We start from the raw sequence: 24,355 nt of genomic DNA on the forward strand, positions 1-24,355 counted from the left end.
GAGTGAGTTAATATGTGTAAAGGGCTTAGAGTGGTGTCTGGCATATAGTAAGTGCTCAGCAAATGCTAGCTTTTATTATTGTTTTCATTAATCATTCAAAAATATTTCTCAAGTGCCTATCAATTGCAGGAATTAAACTATGCATCAAGAAGTAGCATATTGAACAAAGCTATATTGAACAATGGCCAGCTGGATTTCTGAGCACATCTGAAATCACACCCCACTGATACTGTCTTACACTCAGCACCCCTTGCTTATCAGCAACCCCTTGCACTTGATTTGTGTGTAGGGGTTCCCAGGGCACTGCTGGGAATTCCTCATTTTACCTTGTGAATCCCCTTGGAGTTTTTCTCAGAGCTGAGGGAACTCCTGGGAAAGATCCTGTAAGCCATTAAAAGAAAATCTGAATTCTTTTAACAGTGCACACCTTCAGTGGGCTCCCAGGGAATGTGAAGGAACTTGGAATGATCTATATTGGTCAACTATATATTGATCAACATTGGAATGAGCTATAGTCCCATGACCACTCTCTGGCAAGAAATAATGTTTTCCCTCTCTGTGCCTTGACAGCTCAGTATTGAAATTCAAAATAATTAAAATTAAGTACAATTTAAAACTCAGTTCCCACTTCAAAAAACTAAAAATAGAACTACCTTATGACCCAGAATTTCCACTTCTGGGTATCTATCTGAAAAAAACAAAAATAATAATTCGAAAATATATATGCACTTCTACATTCATTGCAGCATTATTCACAATAGCCAAAATAGATGAATGGATAAAGGAAATGTGGTACATATATGCAATGGGCTATTACTCAGCCATAAAAAAGAATGAAATCTTGCCATTTGTGACATGGATGTACCTAGAGAGTATTATGCTAAGTGAAATAAGTCAGACAGCGAAAGACAAATACACATGATTTCACTTATGTGTGGAATCTAAAAACAGAAATAAAAAACAAAAAACAAATGAACAAACAAAACAAAACAGAAACAGATTCATAGATATAGAGAACAAACTGATGGTTGCCAGAGGGGAGGTAGACTGGGGAGTTGGATGAAAAAGGAAAAAGTATTAAGAAATACAAATTGGTAGTTATAAAGTAGTCATGGGGATGTAAAGTACAGCATAGAGAATATAGTCAGTAATGTTGCAATAACTACGTATAGTGCTAGGTAGGTACTAGACTAATCAGGGGGATCACTGCATAAGTTATATAAATGTTTAACCACTATGTTGTATATTTGAAACTAATATAAAATAATATTGACTACCAACTGTAATTGAAAAATATAATTAAAGAAATCAATAAGTCATGGGTGTATAATGTATAGATAGGGAATATAGTCAGGAGTATTGTAATAACCATATGTTGATGGATGATTACGAGATCTATCAGGGTGATCACTTCATAAGGCATATAAATGTTGAATAACTATGTTGTACATCTGAAAGTTACATAATCTTATATATAAACTATACTTTAATAACAAATTAAAAACATATGGTACAACTATAACAGGGAATATTACTTGGTAATGAAAAGTAATGAACTATTCATATGTGCAACAACCTGCATGAATCTCTAGAGAATTTTGCCAAGTGAAAAATAGCCAATCCCAGAAGGTTACATAATGTATAATTTATATAGCATGCTTGGAATGACAAAAATATAGAAATCAAGAAGATATTAGTGGTTTCTAAGGATTAAGGAGGGGAAAGTGGGTGTGGCTATAAAACAGCAATATTAAGGATTCTTGTGGTGATGCAAATGAACTGTACTTGACTGTATCAGCGCTGATATTTTGTTTATAAACTCTATACTATATACTATACAGTATACACTATATACTACATACTGCATGTTATATACTATATACTATACTTTTGCAAGATATTACCATTGGGGGAAAATGGGTAAAGCATATACAATATCACTGTATTATTTTTACAACTACATGTGGCTCTGCAATTATCTCAAAATAAGAAGTTCAATTAAAAAAAAAAACCACACCAAAATTCAGTTCTTCAGTTGCACTAGCCATATTTCAAGTGTTCACATGGTGAGTGGCCACTGCATTGGAGAGCACAGACACTGGCCATTTCTACAATCACAGAGAATACTATTGGGTAGTGCTGCTATAAAATCTCTGTTGCTCTACTAAGAAATGTTAACTCAGGCAAATACAATTTAACTGCACTCTCACAATCAATAAAGCTAATATATTGCTCCCCTGGACTGTCCAAACCAAGTTTGCTTTTTTGTAAGACATGATAAGCTAGATGCTCTCCAGGTCTATTCCTACATTTTATTGTTGTTGTTGTTTTAATTTACATATATTTAGAACAGTATTAATTCTGTTAAGACCTTGTCAGGACTTGGTGCAGTATGGCTGACTTAGAGCAGTTTAATGCAGGGGATGGATGGCTTCAGCCATGGGAGAAAGAGGCTCATCAATCTACCATGCGTCTCAGCATCGTTACGGAACATTAATGAGGTTGGGCTCAATTTAAAAACCGTCCAAGGCATTATGGATTGGTAACATTCAGTTCCACAGGAACTGGGAATTTCTGAGATACAAGCCTAGCTCTTTTCCTAATGAGTGCTGTGATAGGGGGACTATCATTTAACTTCTGAGTTTCAGTTTCCTGTCCTTAAAATGGGGCTATTACTGACCTACCTAACCCAAGTGTCTGGAGGATTAATGAGTTAATGTTCACAGAGGACTTTGAGCTGCTTGCATCAAGGCATGCTGTGCATCATTATTCTATTCCTTCCCGTGTAGCAGCTGGGAAACATTAGGACTATTATGTTTTCTCATTCTAAAATGCATTTCTTTCTCAGCATTTTGACATTACCTATGTTACCCAAACCTTAAATCTAAAAGTAAAACTAGCCCCATAGCAAGATCCATTGACATAGTGGGGGCATTTAGGTAGTTTTTCTTTTCTTTAATATGAACATGACACCAGCTCTTCCAGCAGGACAAAGGCAGTAATTGCACTGTAAATTCACAGTGAGACTGGTGGTCAATCTTAGCAGATGCAAAAAGAAAGTTATACTACAACACAATCACACCATCAGCACTTACATGCAATGATATTCCCATATCTGTTCTTCATTCTGTTCTCATCTTTCTTAGCAGAGTCCCATGGTGCAGACTGCCCTTCAAAGAAGCTCTGGAAGAAAGAGAAAAGTGACATTAAGAATTACAATCTGGCGCAGTAAACAAAGGATCTTAACAATGGAGGATGTTCTTAAAAAAACGTACAAGGGTCAAGAAGGAAAAGGAATGTTCACAGGAATGAGATAATAGATTATTCAAGTACTTTGTATCTTAAATATTTTTGTTTTCCTTTAGCTAATATGTTACAAACATGGATGGGGCTGAAGAATAATCCTACAATTTATCTGTACAATACAATCCATTAAAAATGCAGAAAAATTGAACATTTCTCTCTGTTTCTGAATTATATTGTCATTTTCAATATTCTCCTAAGAGATATGAAATTATCATTTTTCTTCTCAATTGCTAACTGAAAGAAAGTTATATTTGGTTAAAACTGTGAAAGTAGGTAAGCTAAGATTTCATGACTTCAAGGCTAAAATCCTGTAATAAATTCTGCTAGTTTTATTTTCATTTTTAATGGAGTGTAGATATCAATTTATTTAAGGGTTTGGCATTATTATACCAGGGTCTTTAATCTTCCTGTTGTTAGTCAGATATATATTTTTTTCTGTTCAAGTTATAGTGAAAATATCCTCTGCTATCAGTTGACAAGTGAAAGAAAAATCTGGGACTTTTATTTCCACTTTAGTCCATGCTCCATTTTACCTTCATGTGGTCGACTATATAAGGAGCTAATGAGAGGGATGGTAGCAAGAAACATTTAGTAAAACTGATTTCTTGTCTTTGCCATAACTACTCTTATACTTCTTGGCACCAACTGAGAAAGAAGAGGAGAAAAGAAGGAAGAAGGCATAGCTAGAGCAGATAAATGAATGCCATTCTGAAATGCTTTAGGGCCAGGAACTCACATCCTCTAACATGCTCCAGATGGCTCTCCAAATTCTCTCTTTACATCTGACATTCTTTTTTACTTCCCTAATTTCCATTTCAGCAATGGTATTTGGCCCTAGTGGTCATTTCCACCAATTACCAATACTTAGTGATTAGTCTGTGGTTCAACAGAACCTATTTATTATTCTTTTTTATGGGCCCTGTTATGCCTTATTAACTAAACTGCTCCTTAGTACTGCTGCAGTAGGGAGACCACATCTGCTTACAGACCAGATGGTGAGCCCTGCCACCTGCACGTCACACAGGCCTGACCACACAGTGGGTGGTGCTCAGCACATTCTACTGTCTCTGCCACCCCACTGTGGACTCCCTGAGGACAAGGGCTGTGTGGTAGTCATTTCTGTTTGCATGAGCCTATGCTATGCCTCATGGCAGGAATCTGGTCATTAATTAATTACTGAATGAATGAACAACTTCGGTATTTGGGACAGTCTGTGTGGCTTTGGTCTCAAAATAAAATTTTACTCCTGTGGCTTAAGTGTGTGAGGGGTTCAAATGATTAGGAAACCTGGGTATGCACAGTTTGCAGATTTCATTCTGCCACAGTTGTAAAGTCTACATTTTGTTCGTGACCTGCTGTATATTGATATTGTTACCGTATAGCTTAGCACTTATCAGAGACTGGTTGGAAAAGAGCCCTGTCCCCACATTATCCCACTCGCACGAGTATTTCCACACAACAAAACAGCAAGGAGGACACAGCAATTTATGATACGCAAGAGCTTCTGAAAACGTAACACCACAAGCATAAGGGTGAGAGTTTTAAATTATTCATAGTCATTTAAGGTACTGTAGTCATTATCATCGTTGATACCTTATTATCATAATAGTTTTTACATTATATTCATTTGGAAAAAAACATGGGGGCAGATCAGAACCCAATGTACTATATACCTATAGCTATAGTAATAGATCCACACCATACATTTCTAATTGAAGGGGAAAATACTGTATAATGCAGGACAAATACAAGTAAAAACACTTTCATGTTATTAACAAATTAAGTAAATAGAAACACTAGCAGTAAGTGCACTAGTTAATTCTATCTAGAACAAGACCATTATAGCATCAGAGGGTTTATTCAGACATATAATTTCTATTCTGCTATAAAACATACATTTAAAAATAGCTTTAGGGATTTTAAGGAATACTCTTTTTCTGAATAGTGTCTTTGTTACTCTACAAATGACAATTATTTTACAGTTGAATTATAACTATTATTTGACTTCCCATATAACAACCTAATTCTAATTTGAGTTTGTGGTGATGTAATTTCCAATTTCATTTCCCTCTGTCTTTTCTACCCATCTACAAGTTTTCAGATTTTTTTTGAAGATGAAGAAGATAAGCCACTTTGAGGGAGAGCTTGACATCTTCCAGTAGATCCATGGCCACTAGTTAATATTATCACAGTGTGTGTGTGTGTGTGTGTGTGTGTGTGTGTGTGTGTGTGTGTGTGTGCGCGCACGCGCGCGCGTGCGCGCGCATAGGAAAAGAGGGAGGAGAGGGGTCAATGATGGGTTAGGGTAAGAGTCACTTGTTCAACTATAATAGTAAAAGAAAGTGTTCCTAGGTCACCTTAGGCAAAGCCACAGCACGCCCCCTGTGTCTCTTCCCTCTCTCAAAAAATAGGTGCTCTCCTGTGGAGGACAATGTTCACATCACAGTTGTGTTTCTTTAGCATTTGTGGTAATCACAGGACTTCTAATACACCCTGCTTTTAAAAACAGTTATTTTTTAAAAGAGTTTTATTGGGGAATTGGGGGGATGGGAACAGTGCTGGGGATTTGGGGGAAGGGGAACAGACAAGCTGCTGTCCCCTTGCTCTTCAGTCCAGTTGTGGAGGACGCCGCCCCACCTGCCCAAGTTAGCACCATCATTGCGCTCCTCCCGGGCGAGGCAGATCAGTCGCCGGCTTCTGGACAGCCGCTCACTGTGGCTTCTGGCCACTCACGCTGGCTGCTGGCTACATGTGGTAGCTCATGGCAACCCACTGCCACAGGGGCTGCAGCCTAGGCCATCACCGGCAACTCTCGGCAGCCCAGCTCCAGGCCAAGCCGCTGCACAGCATCTCAGCCGTGGAGGGCAGCGTCACTGGCCCTCACATGTGGGATCTGAACCGGGGCCCTCTGGCATCCCAAGCCAGCCCCCAACCATCGCGCCACTCAGCCGGCCCTAAAAACAGTTATTTTACTTTGATGGTTTTCATTTAACTGATCACCAGGAAACAGACACAAATCTACAATGAAAAGACAACTATCTCCTTACATTTGGGACTAATCGTAGTTCCCAATAGGTTTACATAAGGGTGGGGCCCCAGAGCTATCCATTTCCCTGCATTAATTATGGTGAGTATCAATAAGCGCTTGCAGAATGAACAAGTCCTTCGATTCAACTAATCCTCACGAGAATCAGGCACAGAGCGACGGCTTCCTTGCTTTACAAGTGAGAGACATTAGATGAAGAAAGACCACCACCAGCTCATAATAGGCCAACCTGTGTCAGACCTCAACGTTTTCTAACTCTTAATCCTCTGGTCTTTCTGTTCCACCCCTACCCTGATAAGGACTTCGAAGAGAAAACCAGTGTTAAATCATCTCAAATGCACATGACCAACAATGGTTTTCCATGCTTTGATCATATCTCCTTGTTTCTAAATGAAGATTTACAACAAGAGAATATAAGAGAATATAAGAATTACAAAATAGGAAATTTTCTTATCACAGAGAAGCAACAGCAGGAGGGTAATAGCAGAAGTCGGAGCTCTTGCCAGGAGCCTCCCCAGCTTCCTATCCAGGAATTATGAGTCACTTTAGTAGCAAATGTGTTTTTTTCTTAAACAAAAGCAAAACAAACAAAGAGCTATTCCAAGAAAAAGATCAGATGACTATTGCCATCCATAGTCTCCTGGCTCCCTACGAATATGGTGACCTATGGTGACCGAGTCTTTCATTCTCTGGAACAGTTCTGCTTGCAATTATGTAGCCAATCTCCCTATGAATACATTTGCATTATCAAACCCATGTGTCTTTCTTTATCCTTGGCTTGGAAAATAAGTAATATGCCTATTGGGAGCCCAGAAAGAGGAAAGAGGAATTTCTGGATCAGCTAACTTGGACTTGGTTTCCTTTTGATATGGAGAGTTTTTTTTTTTATTCTAAGATGGACTCACTTTTAAATGTTATGGCTTTCTATTAGCATATTGGAAGTATCTGAGAAAATATTTACCTTAGACTTTAGACTCCCTCTTATGCCTAAAGTAGCACAAAAGTCAACTGTTTACATTTCGAGTTAGAAAATAAAACTTTATCTATAGCTCTAGAACCCTGGGCAGTTAGAGAATCTGTGAATGAAATGTGGGTCTTTTTTTTAGTAATTATTTTATTTTTCAATTACAGTTGACACACATTATTATATGAGTTTCAGGTGTACAACACAGTGATTAGACATTTGTGTAACTTACAAAGTGATCACCCTGATAAGTCTAGTACCCATCTGACATCATACAGTTATTATAATACTACTGACTATATTCCTTATGCTATACTTTACACCCCCATGATTATTTTGTAACTACCAATTTGCACTTCTTAATCCCTTACCCCTTTTCACCCACCCAACCCCCCTCCCAGCTGGCAACCATCAGAATGTTCTCTGTATCTATGAGTTTGTTTCTGTTTTATTGTTCATTTATTTTGTTCTTTAGATTCCACATATAAGTGAAATCATATGGCATTTGTCTCTCTCTGTCTAACTTACTCCAGTCAACACAACACCCTCTAGGTCCATCCACGTTGCTGCAGATGGCAAGATTTCATTCTTTTTTATAGATGAGTAATATTCCATTGTATATATGTACCACCTCTTCTTTATCAATTCATTCATTTGGGGACACCCAGGTTGCCTCAATATCTTGGCCATTGTAAATAATACTGTAATAAGCAGACATATGGATCTTTTATACTGTGAGCCCTTGGTTGCATTCCCGATTTGGGAGTTCTAAGCAAGAATAATAATCAGTGCAGGAATGCAGGTCACCAATGGGATAGAGGACTGCTTCCTGTGATCCACAGTGAGACATGGCACAGATGCGCGACTCCAGGGACAGCAGAGGTACATCCTCCATTCCTTGTTCTCTTGAGAGACTGTGACTTCCCTGACTATTCTGTGATCAACCTCCTTTATTTTTATTTATTTATTTATTTATTTATTTATTTATTTATTTATTTATTTATTTATTTATTTAGGCAGACCATGAGATGAACAGATGGTCACTAATAAACCCACCAGCAAAATATGCCTGAGGAAAATTAGGTAGTTTTGCTAAACAATCATTAAAGCAAATCAATACATATTTTATACAATTTTCTCCTGTGAATTTTTTCTTTGGGCATGAGCAAAAGGTTCTTTAGCTATTTTTTACTTATCTTCAAGAAAATAGGAGAACTTTGAGGAGAACTCTACTCTGAACCAATATTCTTGGGAAATAAGTAATTGCCACATAATTTATGCGGTATTTAGAGAACAGCGGTTCCTATCACATTTGTTGGAAGTAAAGCCAAACATGTTTTGAATCCTAGTGGTAAGAGAGAACTCTGTTCCCGGAAAGAATCAGATCAATTCCTAAGCATGTGCCAATGACTAGCAGCTTGCCACTCGGGATACTCTGCTTATTTGCTCCTTACTTACATCTCCCTATGCCAGAAATAAACTTATATGTTCAAGTTTAAGTACAACCTATAACTCCTCCTTAATTTCTCAAATTTTGGCTTGAAAAAAACTATGAGTAGATTCATGAAAATCAAATTCAACCAAAGCATAGGCGTGACTTTGAAAAAAGAGGCTGACAGAGAGAGCAGAGGCGATGAGTGAGAGAAGCATGGGAAAAATCACCACGTAGCAACTGATGACTGACTTCCCATCCTGGGAGCAGCCATATAAGGACGAGCTTGGGACACAGACCATGATGGCCCATGATCACAGCACACATTTTGTAGGAGGAATTTTAAATATAATATGCACATTTAGGCAATATTTAGTGTTTAGGGCAGATTTTTAATATGCAGATACAATTTAACACACCAACTATGGACTTTTTATTATGAGAAAACCACTTTATGCATTTTGGGGATTTGAGTTAATGGTCTCACTGTACCTTCTGCTAGAATTTTCATAAATATACTTATGGTTTAACTCTACTTAAAATGTAATTAAAGTGTTTCCTCTGACTAACTTAGCTCATATATACTGAGAGAAGGCAGCAAACCTGGGAACAACTCTGAAAGAGTAATACGTCTCTGAAACAATAAAAATGAAACAAGGCAAGCTCCAGTGAATACCAATGACTTCTCCACTTTAGGATGCTGCACTCTCCATGGGCACAGAGCAGAAGGAAATCGAACATCCCGCACACAGTCATTTTTGTCTGAATAGCAAACATGTTTTTGTGATTCAATCACTTCCTCTCCCACCCCTCATACCACCATCATTTTCCATAGGATATAATTATACATCTCGGTTGCCCACCTCAAGAGAATATTACTCCAAAATGATACAGTCTGTTTAAAATGCCACAGCTCCCAGATATTAAAAAAGGAGAAAAAAAATTCTATTCAACAGAAAAGCTGCCAGGAAGAAAAAGATGCAGGTAAAGGCTGTACAAAATGGGCTGTGTGTTTTCAGGCAGTGCAGGGTCAAGTTTTTTTAAGAAGCTTCTGAAATGGAATTTTTCTTCCCTTTCTCATATGAATAAAACCATGCACATAAAATGACTAAAATCTTCACCCTGAAAGAAGGAAGATGAACTCACTGGAGCATGCAGTCTCTGAACTGTCTTTGTTTTCTGCTCACACTTCTCTTTAGGTTCTTCCAAGAGCTGCATTTTATTAGGTCCATATAAACTATTTATTGCTATTGTACTAAAGCAATGGAAGACATCTAAATGCCTGACGGGCCACAGAGTGGGGTGCCGATAGGAAGGTGGCCCCAGAACCTCAGGCCCAGTGGCAGCATGGTCACCAGTCACTGTCATTATCCAATGTTCTAGACAGAGGCAGCCAAAGGGAGCATGTGATGCTTTAAGGACAAAAGTAGTGAGAACTGGGCAAAAACTAGACACACAAATTGTGTTGTTTCTAAACCAATTGAAATCTAAATGTTGACATGCTGATATTTTTAAGAAGCTGCTAATCTATCTCAGCACTTCAAATGACCATGTTTTTTTGCAACTTAATCAAACCCCAAATTTTGCAAAATTTTTCTATTTTGCAGGATCCAGGCGGGTGATGAGCTTGGCAATAGTTGTCACATTGTCTTCCTTCACCTAACAGCTCTTTCTCTTTTGATAATGGAATTGAGGTTTGCAGCCTAAAAAATTATGTGATGTTTTTGTGTCCAGAAACATTCCCCCAGATGTTTGGTTGAGCTTTAGATTATGTTATTTTATTCTGTTGAATGTTACTCTGAATGAGTGACTTTTTACAGCAATAGCTTACACTTCTGGAATCATATGCTTATGGGTTTTGAAGCTATATCAGGTCAGCCTTTTTATTCCTGTTGCCGACATAAGGAAATTTAGGATTAAAGGCATGAAGTGGCTTGCCTGAGATGATGCAGCCAGTAAGCATAAGAGCTGGGACCTGTAACTGAGGCTGTCCAATTCTGAACCCAGGGTTCCTTGTACTTGGCTGCAAGGCTGGCTGAGAACACATGACTGTGTGTCCACTGCATTGCATTGCATTGCACATGCAACATTCTGAAGTCACCCTTGCTTTGGGTCATAAGCCACCAAGCACTTCTGGTTTCCCCTTTTTATAGAATAATCCTGATCAGTTACACACAGTCCCGTTACTGTCTGTACAGTGATTTTCCCAGGGACATGAGCCACGTGCACCCTGAAGGGACCCTCAATCTACCTGTTTTTTTTTAATTTGCCCAATTTCAAAGTTCCCTTTCTTTCCACCTACAGAATCACTGCAGTAGTAAGCTCTCGTTCATGAAGTGGCATATCCCTCAAGTGTATCAAAGCAGAAAACATCCGCAAACCACTGATAAAGTGGCCAGAGAGAAAAAAATGACTCTTCTACTGAGTGACAGAAGAAAATGTGGAGGCAGTAACCATGGAGGATTGGCTATTGCTAAACTTTCCTTGGACAAGGCCAGTATTCTGTGGAATTATTGAGACTGGTGCACAGTAAGGCAGCTTTAAAAAGGGGGCTATTATGATATAATTGGGGTGAGTTCCAGTTGAGCAGAGAGTAACTATTTGGGGACATTCAACTCTCTCCTGGCCTGCATTCCTCTTCCCTTTGTTCCCCAGAAGAGAACTTAATGATCAAGATGTCCCAGTTCCCAGCAGTGCCCTGCCTCCTCTGTCCAGGATGTCTTCTCAGGGCTGGATGCGTCCACTTCCTACATGTGAAGTTCTCACCCATGATGCTGCAGAGGCAGCTGAGTTTGGGGGAATGCCTGGTTCCCTGGCACTTGTCCCTAAAGGGATTAAGGGCCCATTAGGAGAAGGATATGCCTCAATTTCAAACTCAAAGGCTGCCTTTTCAGACTCAGTCTTCTAGATGGTCCTGATAGGGTCTGTGCTGCTCAATATGCCCTGAGTCCTGGGGTAGTGGAGGGGATGGACTGCAAGAGATTTATGGCAGTGTTTATATTCATTATATAAATCTTGGATAAAGTTTTCTTTTTTGGGTTGGGCATTGCCTATCTCTTGATTATGGTGTACATCACAAGATTAATTAATTCTGCAAAGATGCTGGAACTTGGACCTGCCCTGTCTTTTTTTTTTTTTTTTAAAGATTTTTATTGGGGAATTGGGGGATGGGAACAGCTCTGGGGAATTAGGGGAAGGGGAACAGACAAGTTGCTGTCATTTTGTTCTTCAGTCTAGCTGTGGAGGACGTTGCTTCACTGGCCCAAGTTGGCACCATCATTGCGCTCTTCCTGGGCGAGGCAGATCAGTCGCTGGCTTCTGGATGGCCGCTCACTGCGGCTGCTGGCCGCTCATGCCGCTCAACCCACTGCCACGGGCTGCAGCCTATGCCGTCGCCGGTGACTCACGGCAGCCCAGCTCCAGGTTGAGCTGTTTATCAGCATCTTAGCTGTGGAAGGCAGTGTCACTGGCCCTCATATGTGGGATCCAAACCGGGGCCCTCTGGCGTCCCAAGCCAGTTCTTAATGATCGCACCACTCGGCCGGCCTGGACCTGCCCTGTCTTCACTGCATTACCTTGGAAACTCTAAGGAGGCCACAGTGATTGGATGGGGTATCAAAATAATGATGAGCACCTTGTCACAGATGGTACCAAAAAGAAGACTGCTCTGTTTAAGAGGCAGGTGAAAATATCTGATTCAATTGCTTTGTAGTTTCTCTAAATCATTCTAGGTCTGGGCCCTACCTCCAGAATTGCCACCCATATTTCAGAGAGATCGCAATTTTCATTTTCCCTCAGATGCAGATATTGCCAGGGTTTGAGATGTTAATACCACTCGAGAACTGTAATTTCTTCCACCTCTGCACCTGCTTTGGAAGAGTAATTTGTCAGTGAGCCTTGCTAACGGTGCCCAGATCTTCAGAGACAAGCAAGAGTCCCTCTTTGGAAAAAGGCATCCTTAAAACATCTAGAGAACAAATAGATGTTTTTGCAGAAATCTAGCTGCTCCTTTCCTTCTGAGAGCAGCCAGAAAAGTTGAGTTCCTACTTATCATTATTGCAGTAGCTTCCTATCTGGTGCTTCATTGTCCTCCAGTTACACACTTCTCCCAGAGTGGTCTTTTAAAAAAACACCTGGACACTTGCCACTTTCCTATTTGAAAACCTAGCAAGTCTCCCTGCTGACAACATGGCAGTCATAAGGACAGGGAGACTCAACTGGTGCAGCACACCTAGGGCACAGTAAGTGTTCGATAAGCACTAGCAATTACTGCCCTTGTTCTAATATTAAAGCTTGAGACTTTGAAGACAATAAATCCTACCGACTTTGCTGCCATTTTTTGTTACTGTTTCCCTGACAATTTTTCCTCTGTGGCTCTATACTTTCCTCCCACTGATTCTATATAGTGTTTAGAAGTGGGGCTATTGCTGTTTTGTGCTCTGTTAATAAAAAATCAAACATCCTTTTCAAGGCATTTCTTGGAGAGCTGTGAGTTTTAAAAAGTCCTTTCCTCAGAAATCAAGCATATCAGCTCCATCAAATGTGACTAAAAATCTAAGGATACTTTTTGAGACATGACAGACATGGAGATGAATAAGTGTAGTAGAAAAAGAAATTTTAATGAGAGATTTGTGACTCTCTGTTTGACATTGATTAATTTATAAAACCTATCTGCATAATTCCCGGGCTCTTCCTGTAGTACCTAAGTCATGGCGATTAAAGATAAAAATTTAGAAGGAAGAATTATTTTAGAAATTTTGAAATCAAGGCTAGAAATACCTTTTAAACAGTTTAGTGAAGAATAACTGCATCTCAGTTTACTCTGTCAGAGTTCAATTTCTACTCTTAAAAAACCTATTAAAATATGGCTAATATACAATATTATATTAGTTTCAGATGTATACCAGAGTTATTCAACATTTATATACCTAAAGAAGTGATCACCATGATAAGACCAGCAACCATCTGATACTGTAACACGCTATCACAACATTACTGACTATATTCCCTATACTGTACATTATATTCCCATGACTTATTTGTTTTATACCTGGAAATTTGAATCTCTTACTCCCCTTTACTTTTTCCACCCTTTAAAAAATTTTCAATTACAGTTGACATTCAATATTATTTTATATCAATTTCAGGTGTACAGCATAGTGGTTAGACATTTCTGCAATTTAGGAAGTCATCCCCCTGACTAGACTAGCCATCCACTGGGCACTATACATAGTTATTACCATATTGTTGACTATATTCCCTATGCTTTACTTTATATCCCCATGACTATTTTGTAACTATCAATTAGTACTTCTTAATCCCTTCAACCTTTTCCACCCTGCTTCAACACCCCTCCCTTCTATCAGTCCAATAAATCTAGTACCCATCTGATACCATACATAGTTAATACATTATTGACTATATTCATTATACTATATCCTACATCGCCATAATTACTGTGTAACAACCAATTTGTACTTCTTAATCCCTTTTTCTTTTTCACCCACACCCCCTAAACCTCCTCCCATCTGGCAACCATCAAAATGTTCTCTATATCTATGAGTTTGTTTCTGTTTTGTTTGTTTATTTTGTTCTTGAGATTCTACATATAAATGAAATCATATTGCATCTGTTCTTTCTCTGTCTGACATACTCCACTCGGCACAATATGCTTCAGGTCCATCCATGCGGCCGTAGATGGTAAGAACCCATTCTATTCCATGGCCGAGCAATACTACATTGTATATATGTACCACCTACTCTTTACCCATTCATCCATCCACGGACATCCAAGCTGCCTGCATATCTTGGCCATTGTAAACAATGTTTCAATAAAAATATGGATGCACACATCCCTTTGAAGTACTGTTTTGGATTTCTTTGGATAAATATTGCAAGTGGGATTACTGGGTCCTTCTCTGTCTCTTGTTGCAGCCTTTGTTTCAAAGTCTATTTTGTCTGGTATAAGTATTGCTATCCAAGCTTTTATGCTGCCGTTATTTCAATTTTCATAAAATACCTCTTTCTCATCCCTTTACTTTGATTCTGTGTTTGTCTTTCAATCTGAAGTGAGCCTCTTGTAGGTAGCAAATGTATGTAAAGGTCTATTTTCTGATCCATTCAACCACACTATTTTTTGATTGGAGCATTTACTCTATTTACATTTAAAGTAATTGTTGATAGATAGGTAGTTATTACCATTTTATTATTCATATGTTTGACCTTTTTTTTTCTTTTTGTCTTAAAGAAGTCCCTATAAGATTCCTTGTAATACTGGTTTGGTGGTGATGAACTCCTTTAGGTTTTGTTTTGTCCAGGAAGCTCTTTACCTGTCCTTTGATTCTAAATGATAGCTTTGCTGAGTACAGTAATCTTGGTTGTAGGTCCTTGCTTTTCATCACTTTGAATATTCTGTGCCAATCCCTTCTGGCCTGCAAAGTTTCTGTTGAGAAATCAGCTGACAGTCTAATTGGAGCTCCCTTATTGGTAACCAACTGCTTTTCTCTTGCTGCTTTTAAGATTCTTCCTTTGTCTTTAACCTTTGGCATTTTAATTATGATGTGTGTTGGTGTGGGCCTCTTTGGGTTCATCTTGTTTGGGACTCTGTGCTTCCTGGGTTTGTATTTCTATTTCCTTCACCAGGTTAGGGAAGTTTTCTATCATTATTTCTTTATATAGGTTTTCAATTCTTTACTCTCTTTCTCTTCTCCTTCTGGTACCTCTATAATGTGAATGTTGGTACACTCGATGTTGTGCCAGAGGCCCCTTAAACTACCCTCATTTTTAGCATCTCTGAACTGCCTACCAGTTTCAAGATGGCTTCTTCTGTATATCCTTAGTTGTAGGACTTCAGTTCAGCTAGCCTTCAGATGATTGTCGATGATTGTTTTTCTGTAGTTTAGTTGTAATTTTGATGTGATCATGAAAGGAGGCAGGAATACAAAAGTTCTTCCCAAATTTTATGACTTGTGTAGCACCTTCACCATTTCCCTCAACCCCTTACCATTTCCCTCTAATTTATCCAAGGATTTAAATTTAACTATTGTATATTTACATACATTTATTTGGACATGAAATTTCATATATTTATAGTAAATGGAAAGCCAACACACTTACCACAGGTAAAGATAATAAAAAAGTGAATAAATGAAAAGAAAACAATGTATTAATTCTAACCTGGCTGTACTGCTTGGCTACGTTCTGAGCCTGAGTTCTCTTTTTCATTGGGTGGAAGAGATGCAAAAGGCACTCTAGAGGCAAACCAAAGCTTGATGATGAATCAAAGGGTTGAAAGAGCTAACTAGAGAGGCAATCACTTTCTCATCCTATAATTCAGTGCTGTTTATTCCTTTGAGTAGACTTCCTAAAAAAATCACCTTGTACATCATCAGTTGTTTGCATAGTATACTTGGGGAGAATATCAATCTTGGCTCACAACACTGGAAAGAGCATGGTATCTAGGACTAGAAGGCTTGGGTTCAAATCCCAGCTCTGACTGATTTCCAAGTGTGTGGCTATAAGTCAGTTACTTAATTTGTTTTGTTAATTTATACAATAGAAACACTATAATAATTTAAATTACTCAATAAAATTGCCTTCAGTATTAAAACCAATGAATGCCAGTGAAAAGATCATGTGATGGAAGGAGAACTGACTCTGGGTGGTGAACACACAATGTGATATATAGATGATGTATTACAGAATTGTACACCTGAAACCTATGTAACTTTACTAACAACTGTCATCCCAATAAGCTTTAATAATAAAAAAAAGAAAGAAAAGTTCATGTAAGGAAATTGTACATATAAAGTGCCATACAACTGTCATGTTATCAGTATAATGCATGTAACTTGTAGAACTTCTATGGAAATGCACATGGCATTAGAGAAGGAACACCTGTCTCCTCCTGGACCACAAGCCCCACATGGGAGAAGCTGATTTGCTATGCATCCTTAGTACCAAGAATCTGCCTGTTATGTAGAAGGAGTTCTGTAGACAGTAGTGAATAAATTGGTGACTGTTAAAAATCAGAAGATTTCTACATCATAAATGTATTTGAGTTTAATACTGGGGGTGCTAAGAAAATATATATACGTGACTTGTATTTATCTTTTGTTATCGGTATATATTATTACAATTTTAACACAGTTTTTTTCCTTTCTTAAAATGTGTGTACATTTTTTTGGGTACCCTCTGTATTTCTGATGCCTAGTTCTTAAAAAGGGTTTTAAAAAATTATATGATTGTATCTAGTTTTAAATAAATTGCCATCATGATTGAGAGTAATAATAAAAAAGTACATTTTACATGGCATGCATTGTATTTAGAATTTTAAAAATCCCTCTAATGTTCTATAGTGTAGTATTCGTTGTTGTTTTTCACTATCACAATCTGATGAAAGGCTAACAATTAGTTTAAGTGAACTAAGGTCAGGTGCTAAAAGGAAGTAGATAAAAGTTGTATTTAGAATCTGCTGATGTTTTTTAAAAATGAAGAGCTGGCTCTAATTCAAGGAACCAGATATTAAATTAAAACCTTGGGGGCACATGGTTCAATTTTGTATTTAGAACTACAAGTTTTGGGACTAAACTGAAATACAATGCTTCATGCTATTAGAAGTACTGCCTTAAAACATTTTAGTCCAGGCAAGAGAGTTGAAAGTAAATTAAACTTCAGGGTCAATTTTGAAATGCAAACAACAAAGATATAATGACCATGGAGGACCTTTCCTACCATCTCCATTATAAAACAGAATGAACTTTCACACAATACTCAGAGACTGTTGTTTCAGCAAAGAAAATTCCTGAAAAAAGATTTGAATTTTTGCCAAGAAGTGTAACAAGGAAAATAAACTTTGGCTCAAAAGATTTTGATTACCTAAGAATTCTTTTTGTGAAATCACAATAAGCTATCAATTTAGTAGCATTAATAAGAACAGATAATAACAATAGATGACATTAATAACAAGTGTAACATATTTGACGTGTTTTAAATATTATTCTAAATATAGATTCTAAATACTATTTTAACTATACTAAGTACAAATTCTAAATACTATAATACACTGTTGCATATCTGTTATTTATCTACATTGCATAGATGTCTCTTGTTAACAGACATGAATCCTTCAGTTATTTTCTTGTTATAACTGTAACTTATGCTCATAAGAGATTCCAGCATATTTATAAAGGTTAACCTTATAATTATTATTATTGCCTTATAATCATTATCATTACAGTTAAGAAATCATTATGTTAGTAACTAATATGTTTGAAATGAATTTTAAATTACATCAAAGAATAACTTTTTAAAGCTTTCTATTCTGAGGGCCGGCCGAGTGGCTCAGTTGGTTAAGAGTTAGCTTAAGAGCATGAGATCTGAGCAACAGGGCCGCCGGTTCAATTCCCACATGGGCCAGTGACACTGCGCCCAAGCTGAGCTGCCGCTGAGCTGCCAACAGGTGGCAGGATGGGTCAGCTGGTGAGAGCACGTGTTCCTAACAAGACTGCCTGTTCGATGGTGGGCTATGCCTGCACACAACCAAGACTGAACTCGGAACCTTGAGCTGAGCTGCCACCCGGATGGCTCAGTGGATAGAGTGTGCACTCTTAACAACAAGGCTCCTGGTTCAACTCCCACATGGGATGGTGGCTAAGCCAACCTGCAACTAAGATTGTAACACAGCACTTGAGCTTAGAGGCCATGAGCTGCCGACAGGCAGCCAGATGGTGACTGGCACCCTTCACAACTAAGATCGAAGAACAACAACTTGGCTGTTACCCCCGCCAATTCCCCAATTAAAAAATTTTTTTTTCTAACTTGAGATTCACAGGAAGTTGCAATTATAGTATGGAGAGATACCATATACTCCTCAATTTTCCCCAATGGTTACCAATGGTTACCACATCACTACAGTTCAATATCAAAACCAGGAAACAGAAATTGGTGCAATGTGTTTGTATAGTTCTATGCCCTTTTATGGGGGAAGGGGTGGAAGTTTTAATTTCTCTTGGATAAAAGCCAGGGAGTGTGATTTCTGGGTTGTATGGTAAATATATGCTTAATTTTTAAAGAAATTGCCAAACTTTTTTCCAGAGTGGCTCAACATTTTACATTCTCACCAGCAATTTATAAGAGAGCCAGTGTCTTCATTCTTGCCGGCATTTGGTATTGTCCTTATTTTTTATTTCAGCTGTTCTAATATGTGTGTAATGACACATCTCACTATGGTCTTAATTTGCATTTTCTTAATGGCTAATCACATTGAATATTTTTTCACGTGTTTATCTGCCCTCCCTACACCCTCTTTGGTGAAGTATCTTCTGTGTCTTTACCCATTTTCTAATTGGATTATTTGTGTTTTTACTGTTGAGTTTTGAGAGTTCTTTGTATTTTCTGGATATAAGTCCTCTGTCAGATATGTGGGTTGCAAATATTTTTTCCCAGTCTAGAGATTGTCTTTTCATCCTCTTAACACAATATTTCACAGAGTAAACATTTTTAATTTGATTAAGTCCAATTTCTTGATAATTCTTCTCTCATGGATTGTGCTTTTGGTGTGATGTCTAAAAACTCTTCACTAAGCATTAGGTCCCAAAAGAATAACTTTTGTTTGATTTAAAATACTGCAAAAATCTATAATGTCCTAATTAAATTGAATAGTAATTGCAGTGTATTAGTACTTAAGACATTAAGAGACCTATTCATAAAGGCATCTGTGGAACCCCATCACACAGCCTCTCCAAGATGACTCTTAGGTACCCTTTCTTCCTTACTTCACTTCTACCTCTGAATGAATTGGTAGGTGGCCTCAATTTGCCAGGGTGAAGGAATGTGCCCTGCATCCTTTAGAGAAAGGATGGAGTTGTGGAAAGGGCTGAGGCAAAGGAAGCTGCTGATTCTCATTTTATGGCTCTTTCAGGCTCCCTAAGCAGCCCCATATGTTCCAGCCCTCATGCCCCTCAGTCACCCCAGCCACATTGAAAGTGCTCAACAGCAGAAGTGGCTAGTGGCCATGGTATTAGACAATGTAGACTTCTGTCCTTATAGAAGGGGCTGTGCTCCATGGATTTGGTATTCATGAACGTAGTCCCTGCAAGAAGCATACTACTGTAGACTGAGGATCAGAGAACAGGAACAAAACAGTTCTAGAGGCAGACAGGAGCATGAAGGGAATCTTTGTAGATATGCCAGGATGCACAAGAGCCCAAGGTTGTGCAAATGAATGAATAGGAAAGGCTGAATGAGGAAGGAATAAGAGAAGCTAAGAAGTAAAAAGGAGAGAATGAAAGGATCCATATTAATGTAGGTCCAAGATAACGGGTATAATGACAGTTGTCTCCTATGCCTTTCTATATTCCCATTTCTGTGGGATATGATGTTGCTCAACAGGGTGGCCCCGCCTTCCCTCGCCTTGCTTTGCAAAAATGATCCATTATAACTCAGTTCAAACCTACTTCTCTCCAATGTGTTTTCTTCTCCAGTTTCCATTGATCTTTTTTTTTTTCATTCAAAATTCTATTATAACTATTGGTATGACATTTTCTCTACAGATCGGATATGTCACATTTTGTGTGTGTGTGTGTGTGTGTGTGTGTGTTTATCACCACATTTAGATTATGTGTTGTTTTAAGAGAGGGCTCATGTCTCCACTTTACACTTGCACAGCAGAGAGCTGAGTACAAAGCAGGTAGCAATAGAACACCCTTTGCAGGGACTACCTTAATGACTGCCAAAGCCATTGAGCATGGCCCTTCCAGAACATGAAAGGTAATGGTAGTTCTACAATGATGCAAATGTTCAACATCTGTGCTATCCACTACAATGACCACCAGCCACTTGTGGCTACTGAGCACTTGCAATGAGGCTAGGGTGGTTGAGAAATTGAATTTTAAATTTTGTTTCTATTAATTGAGATGTAAGGATCCACATGTGGCTAGGAGCTACCATATTGGACAGCTCAGGTTTTGATTTACAGGGGACACACCAACAGGGCTGATTAACAGAAGTTGCCAAAGGATTGCCTAGCCCAACTTCTCAGGGAAAGCCCCTTAGTTGGGTCTCAAACTGCAAGCTCCCTTAGCCTTCCTGAATGAGAAACATGATCTTTTCAGTGTTAGGGGCTGAACTGTGTCTTTCCCTCCCACCCTCCACCAAATTTATATGTGGAAGCCTTAACTCATAGCCCCTCAGAATGTGATTACTGTATTTGGAGATAGGGCCATTAATGAAGTAATTAAGGTTAAATGAGGTTATATGGGTGGGTCCTAATCCAATATGACTGGTGTCCTTATAAGAGGAAATTTGCACAGAGAGATGATAATATGAAGTTGCACCAAGAGGGTGGCCATCTGCAAGCCAAGAGGCCTCAGAGGAAACTCACACTTTGGGCACCTTGATCATGGGTTTCCAGCCTCTAGAACTGAGAGAAAATAAATATCTGTTATTTAAGACACCCAGTCTGTGGTATTTTGTCATGGCAACCCTAGCAAACTAATACACTTAGCACAAATAGAGATGAATAGTTTCCAGTCATGGATGTACAAATATTAAATAGAAGTTAGTCTGATGTACAACCTTGAATGCTGACATACTAATTTAAAATGGGAATATCTTCTTCTAAGTGTCCATTATGCCCACGGTACAGGACGCAGTGGCACTACTGGAAAGCCAAACCATTATGTGGACACTAGATGAAGAATGCTGGGTTGGAGTAAGTGAAGTGGAATGTTTTGTGGGAATGAGTCATATAAGTGTGGGAACAGAAATCCTGTCTCCTGCAGACACAGTTCTCCTTCTGCAGGTTGGCATCCAGTGCTGGTTATACACATACAACTTCTGCTTCTTTGAACATCTTTTCCACAGTGAACACTAAGATTCTTCACTTCTTGAAGTGTTACTATCACTGAATTCTCAGTCAAGCCATAGTTCATGTAAGCAGGGAGGCTTTCTGTCTTAATACTACAGTCCTGTGATGTGTAGATAAAATAGACCCACTCAGAGGCAGACACACCCCATTGCCAAAGCCTTCAAGACACAGTGTCAAATGAAAGGAAATGTGGTTCATAGGCTTACCATGGCCATCAACTCACTTCTAAGGTAGGGCTTATTTTGTAGTGATTTAGTGTGGGTAGCCCTGGCAGATAGAATTAATTAAGAACTTAATTAATGACAGATAGAATTAATTAAGAACTGGGGTGCTGAAGAGCCAGCAGCAACCTGCAGAGTCTAGGCAGTTAATTAAGGGTCAGAAAGGGCCTTCCTGCTTTCTTCAGTGCTGCCTGCTCTGTCAGGCCCCAGAGCTACGTAGTCGTGCTCATACACTGATTTCATGCCTTTCTCATTTCACAATCCTAGCGAGAGAAGGTGACCTCAAGAGAGGTCATTATTGCATTGCCAGCCTTTCAAAATGCTCATATTTAGATAATCCTTGACATACGAGAATATTTTCCAAGATATATGACCTTTGAAAAAGGGGATTTCACAACCTTCCTAAAGAGTTTGTCTATTCAGACTTGCTTTGAAAAGGGGCAGTTACAAAACCATTTGGAAGTAAAGTAAACGGTGCATGCTATCTACATAAATACATCTCTGGTGGAAAACCAGGTCAAGAAAAAAAACATTTCAATAGACAGGAGAGTTTGGGGCTAAGCAGGCCAGGCGGTTAGACATCAGCATAAATGAGTCTTCTTCTTCCCTCCTAACCCCCTCACACTGAGGGTGGTACTCAGAGGTCACAAGGATGCTGTGTGGCATGGCCCCTTTCTTAATTTCAGCAGCTACATGCAATTTTGCACATACCCAAGAACTTTAAGTGAACTTATAAGCAATTATATTTCCACTCAAGTGTATAATATGATCAGGTCTTTCATTTATTTATTTTTTCATTTTGCCTCTGCTCTCACTGACTACTGCAGCAATCCCTCAATCAGAAGTGAAGGTTGAGGTTTAATGACTTTATGTATAATTTAGTTTTCTGCAACATGCCTCTTCACTTTCTGTTTTGCATAAGCTTAAGAAAGTATGTCAGTTTGTCAGATCTAAAGGACACAAAAGATATGTATTTCAGCTCTCCCTTTTTATCCTACAACTTCTTTCATTAGAATAGAACTGTGCACACAAGTTAAATTAGCTGCTGCAAAATATTACCAAAGTTCAGCCCAGGAGAGAATGGATGATATTGCTTTTTGCATTTCTCTCCAAATAAAAACTTTTAGGAAACTTTGGCTGCTATATACATATTCTCTCTACACAAAGAGCATAGGCCTATATTTTCATTAGATCCATTATAGATTGATTTAGGTAGTTTCTTAGATTATATATGAGATATATACTAAGAAGCACATATAGGGGGTTGACCCAAAAAAAGAGCTAAAGGAACATCCATTCAGAATACCAAAATGAAATATATATTAAAGAACCCAAATCCTACTGCGCATGTTTTTCCATAGTTTTTTTGTTTTTTTTTTAAAAGATTTTATTGGGGAATTGAGGGAGGGGAACAGTGCTGGGGAATTGGGGGGAAGGGGAACAGACCAGTTGCTGTCCTTTTGTTCTTCAGTCTAGTTGTGGAGAATGTTGCTTCACTGGCCCATGTTGGTATTATCATTGCGTTCTTTCTGGGTGAGACAGATCGGTCGCTGGCCTCTGGACGGCCGCTCACGCGGCTCTTGGCAGCTCACACCAGCTGCTGGCTGCTCACGCTGGCTGCTGGCCACACACAGTAGCTTATGGAAGACCACTGCCGCAGGGGCTGCAGCCTATGCCACTGCTGGCGGACTCATGGCAGCCCAGCTCCAGGTCGAGCTGTTGTTCACCATCTTAGCTGTAGAGGGCACAGTGTCACTGGCCCTCATGTGGGATCCCAACCGGGGCCCTGCTGCTCAAAGCTGGTGTCCCAAGCCAGCTCTTAACCAACGTGCCACTCGGTCAGCCCCCCCACAGTTTTTTTTTTTATCTTACTTTTCCTCCTACTCACCTAAAGTTACAGGCGCATAGAATATATTGGCTTTTCCATTTAAATAATTGTTATCTGAAGACTTTAAAAGCACCTGTTGTACTAGAAACAAAAAATATTTGAAAATGTGTGGCTTTCTAGTACTTCTGATCTAGTACTTATCATACTTCTGATAATCAGTGGAATACTTTCCAGCGTACCATGCCAAAAGAACTTTAAACATGCAAAGACAAATATACACACAAATACACACAACACAAAACAACAAGCTTTTACAAATCTTGATCACTTTAAGCTTTGGCTCAGCCCCTAGAGGATTTTTATTAGTTATATTCTGAAAGTCTGTATAAATTGGGAGATTGACTTTTTGAAATATGTTTATTTCTACATATTGAACATTGACAAATAATTTCAATGTCTCTTTTCTACTGTTCCTCCACTTGGTCACACATACTGCACTTATTGCAACATGGCATCCCATTGGTGGCCAGTGCCAAAGGACAAAAACACTGAGCTCTTTTTCGCCTTCTGCTATGCCTCGTCAGTGCTAACTGGAGTAAATCTACACTTAAGACTGACTCTCAACACTTTCAAATAAAGTGAAAATTGTGCACACAAAACACATAAAACAAGGTCAGTGTACAAGATGAA

The 24,355-nt window shown here is 38.7% G+C and overlaps 1 protein-coding gene across 5 annotated transcripts in view; it reads right to left on the reverse strand.

Annotated features, from left to right (window-relative positions):
• The window catches only part of PTPRM (protein tyrosine phosphatase receptor type M), a 672,175-nt gene that overhangs the window by 111,957 nt on the left and 535,863 nt on the right, over positions 1-24,355 (reverse strand). For all 5 annotated transcript variants that reach the window (XM_019649948.1, XM_019649947.1, XM_019649950.1 and 2 more), the window contains one exon: positions 3,096-3,183. In XM_019649948.1, the coding sequence (XP_019505493.1) occupies positions 3,096-3,183 (88 nt within the window). The remainder of the gene's footprint in view (positions 1-3,095; positions 3,184-24,355) is intronic.

This window comes from Hipposideros armiger, unplaced genomic scaffold, assembly GCF_001890085.2.
Source record: "Hipposideros armiger isolate ML-2016 unplaced genomic scaffold, ASM189008v1 scaffold_136, whole genome shotgun sequence".
In the NCBI taxonomy this organism is placed as follows: Eukaryota; Metazoa; Chordata; class Mammalia; order Chiroptera; family Hipposideridae; genus Hipposideros; species Hipposideros armiger.